General features: G+C 45.8%; 1 protein-coding gene across 1 annotated transcript in view; it reads right to left on the bottom strand.

Annotated features, from left to right (window-relative positions):
- si:ch73-22o12.1 (nectin-2) overlaps nucleotides 1-2,500 on the bottom strand; it is a 27,855-nt gene that overhangs the window by 8,647 nt on the left and 16,708 nt on the right. The window contains exons 2-3 of the mRNA XM_030784668.1: nucleotides 1,226-1,335; nucleotides 1-131 (exon numbers count right to left, since the gene is read on the bottom strand). The exon at nucleotides 1-131 is cut by the window's left edge and continues 119 nt beyond it. Of these exons, the coding sequence (XP_030640528.1) occupies nucleotides 1-131; nucleotides 1,226-1,335 (241 nt within the window). The remainder of the gene's footprint in view (nucleotides 132-1,225; nucleotides 1,336-2,500) is intronic.

Here is a 2,500-nt window from a genome sequence, read left to right as displayed (position 1 = left end):
AGGGAGGGCGGGCTCTGGGTGAAAGTGACTCGGCCCGCAACTGGAGACGCTGGGTAATTTACGCCAAACGTCGGGTGAAACACGGCGATGTTAGTCCGCTCACCGTCTGTGGGCTCCAGGATCCACGTCACCTGAACCATGCACAGACAAAGGCCGTCAGATACAAACACACATACACGCACACACACACAGAGAGTGGTGCGGGGCATTTTAAGACAGTTGTAACACTACAGCCAATCAAATGATGAGATCTCAGACAGGGCTGCAAATGTAACAACCAATCAAACGATGAGATTTCACTCAGGGTTTTAAATCCTAGTTTTCACATTCTTCACATCATCTCCTAAAACCGATACAATGATTTTTACCCTACACAGACTTTTAAAAAAAAATCCGTTAACCGTGTGTGTGTGTGTGCGTGTACATGTGTGTCATTTCTTCTGCAAAGGACCCAAGAAGAAAAAGCTGCTCGTTTTAATTTGAAGTGAGATATTTATGATTATCTAAAGGTTTAGAGGAGTTTTCCACATAACTTCATATAACCACAGTAGTCATTTTACCATTGCTATGAATAAGGTCAATAAAGATGGAGAGAGAGAGAGAGAGAGAGACAGGTAGGGAGAGCGACAGTACAGACGCAGACAGACAGTAAAGTGTTTACTTTAATGATCCCGAGCGTGTCTCTCCACAGTCAGGACTATATACATATTTAACGATGAAATGAAAAATTGATGATGAAAATCAGTTTGACACAAACAGTTTAAGCTCTTTGTGTGTGTGTGTGTGTGTGTGTGTGTGTGTGTGTGTGTGTGTGTGTGCGCATCTTCATGACGATCACAGAAATGACAAATCTCTCTCTCTCTCTCCCTCACACACACACTCCAATTCCAAAAACACACATCTCTCCTACTAAATGCCTCTCTATATCTCTCTCTCATTTCTCTTCTCTTTCTCTCTCCCTCTTTCTCTCTCTCCCTCCCTCCCTCTCTCCCTCCCTCCCTCCCTCTCTCTCTCCTTCTCTCCCTCCCTCCCTCCCTCCCTCCCTCTCTCTTTCTCTCTCCCTCTCTCTTTCTCTCTCCCTCTCCATGTCCAATCTCTCTACCCATCTCCATTTCTAATGAAGCTCCATCCAGACTTTTGTCCTGACTGAAATTTGGAGCTGGACTCTGATTGGTTAAGAGCTTGACCTGGGCTTTGTCTGGCTGAGAGGAAGGTGACCTCTGACCTGCGTGAGCCGCGTGTCGGCAGAGTTCGGGAACTGACATCTCAGGTTGACGGCCTCGCCCGGATATGACATCACCTCTGGCTCCACCTTCACCCGCTGCGCCGTCACTCCTGAAAGGAAGCAGGAATTGGTGGGGCATGAGAAACAGGCAGTTAACACACTCTCACTACGACCTCCCCATGTGTAGGCACAGGGACCTTTGACCTTTCCTGGCAGTGCAGAGAGAGGAAGAGATTCTCTCTTTTCTTCCTCTTTTTCTCCCACTGAATGAACGATGCAAAACATTCCAGTCAAAACAGCAACAGGGCAAAGAGTACTAGGAGTAACTGATAAAGATGGACTGTGTGTGTGTGTGTGTGTGTGGGTGTGAGAGAGAGATTTATGGTTTTATGGCTGTAGATATATGCCGTAACAACAGAAAAATTCAAGCTTTCCATTTTGCACAATCCACCGCACTACATGATGACAAAATAGTGTCTCTCACTCTCTCTCTCTTCCTTTCTCTGTGTGTGTGTGTGTGTGTGTGTGTAAACAGGGCCTTCTCTGGTGTTGATTCCTGTTCTCCGCCTCAAGGTAAATAGTGGTACAAAACCAGTTAAACCAGTTTGTCATTCTCAGCTGAAACAAAGAGAATAGGGTTGGGAGGGGAATGTTTTTTCTCCCTCTCTTTCTCTCTCTCTTTCTCTCTTTCTCTCTCTCTCTCTCTCTCTCTCTCTGTGCGTGTGCGCATGCATGTTGTGTAAGAATAGCTGTGTGTCTCTTGTGAACTGTTATATCTGAAGCCTTGTTATTGAAAACCTGTCCCCACAATTCATCCATCCCCTACTCAGTGTGTGTGTGTGTGTGTGTGAGAGAGGTCATTACACTGACAGGTATTGATGTGAAGTGTGTGTTGGCCCTGCAGAGAGAACAAGTTGTCGATAGGAGAGACAGAGACAGAAACACAGAAACACACACACACACCTCAAGGATGTCAGGGCAATGTTTAATTAAACATTTCTCTCTCTCTCACTCTCACAGACATACATTCTCATGGATGAGAACACCATCCACACACACACACACCATCCACAGACATGTGTATATGTGTGTGTGTGTGTGTGTGTGTGTGATACATGAATGTCTGGGGAGGCCACGATATACAAATCAGGTTGCAGAATGAGAAAAGACAGAATGAGAGAAGCTGCATGTCTACTTTGCTTTAACAAACGCTCACACTTATGCTCAGGCACACACACACGCACACACACGCGTACACACACACGCACACACACA

This window comes from Chanos chanos, chromosome 9 (assembly GCF_902362185.1).
Source record: "Chanos chanos chromosome 9, fChaCha1.1, whole genome shotgun sequence".
NCBI lineage: Eukaryota > Metazoa > Chordata > Actinopteri > Gonorynchiformes > Chanidae > Chanos > Chanos chanos.
This window is presented reverse-complemented; position numbering and strand designations above follow the sequence as displayed.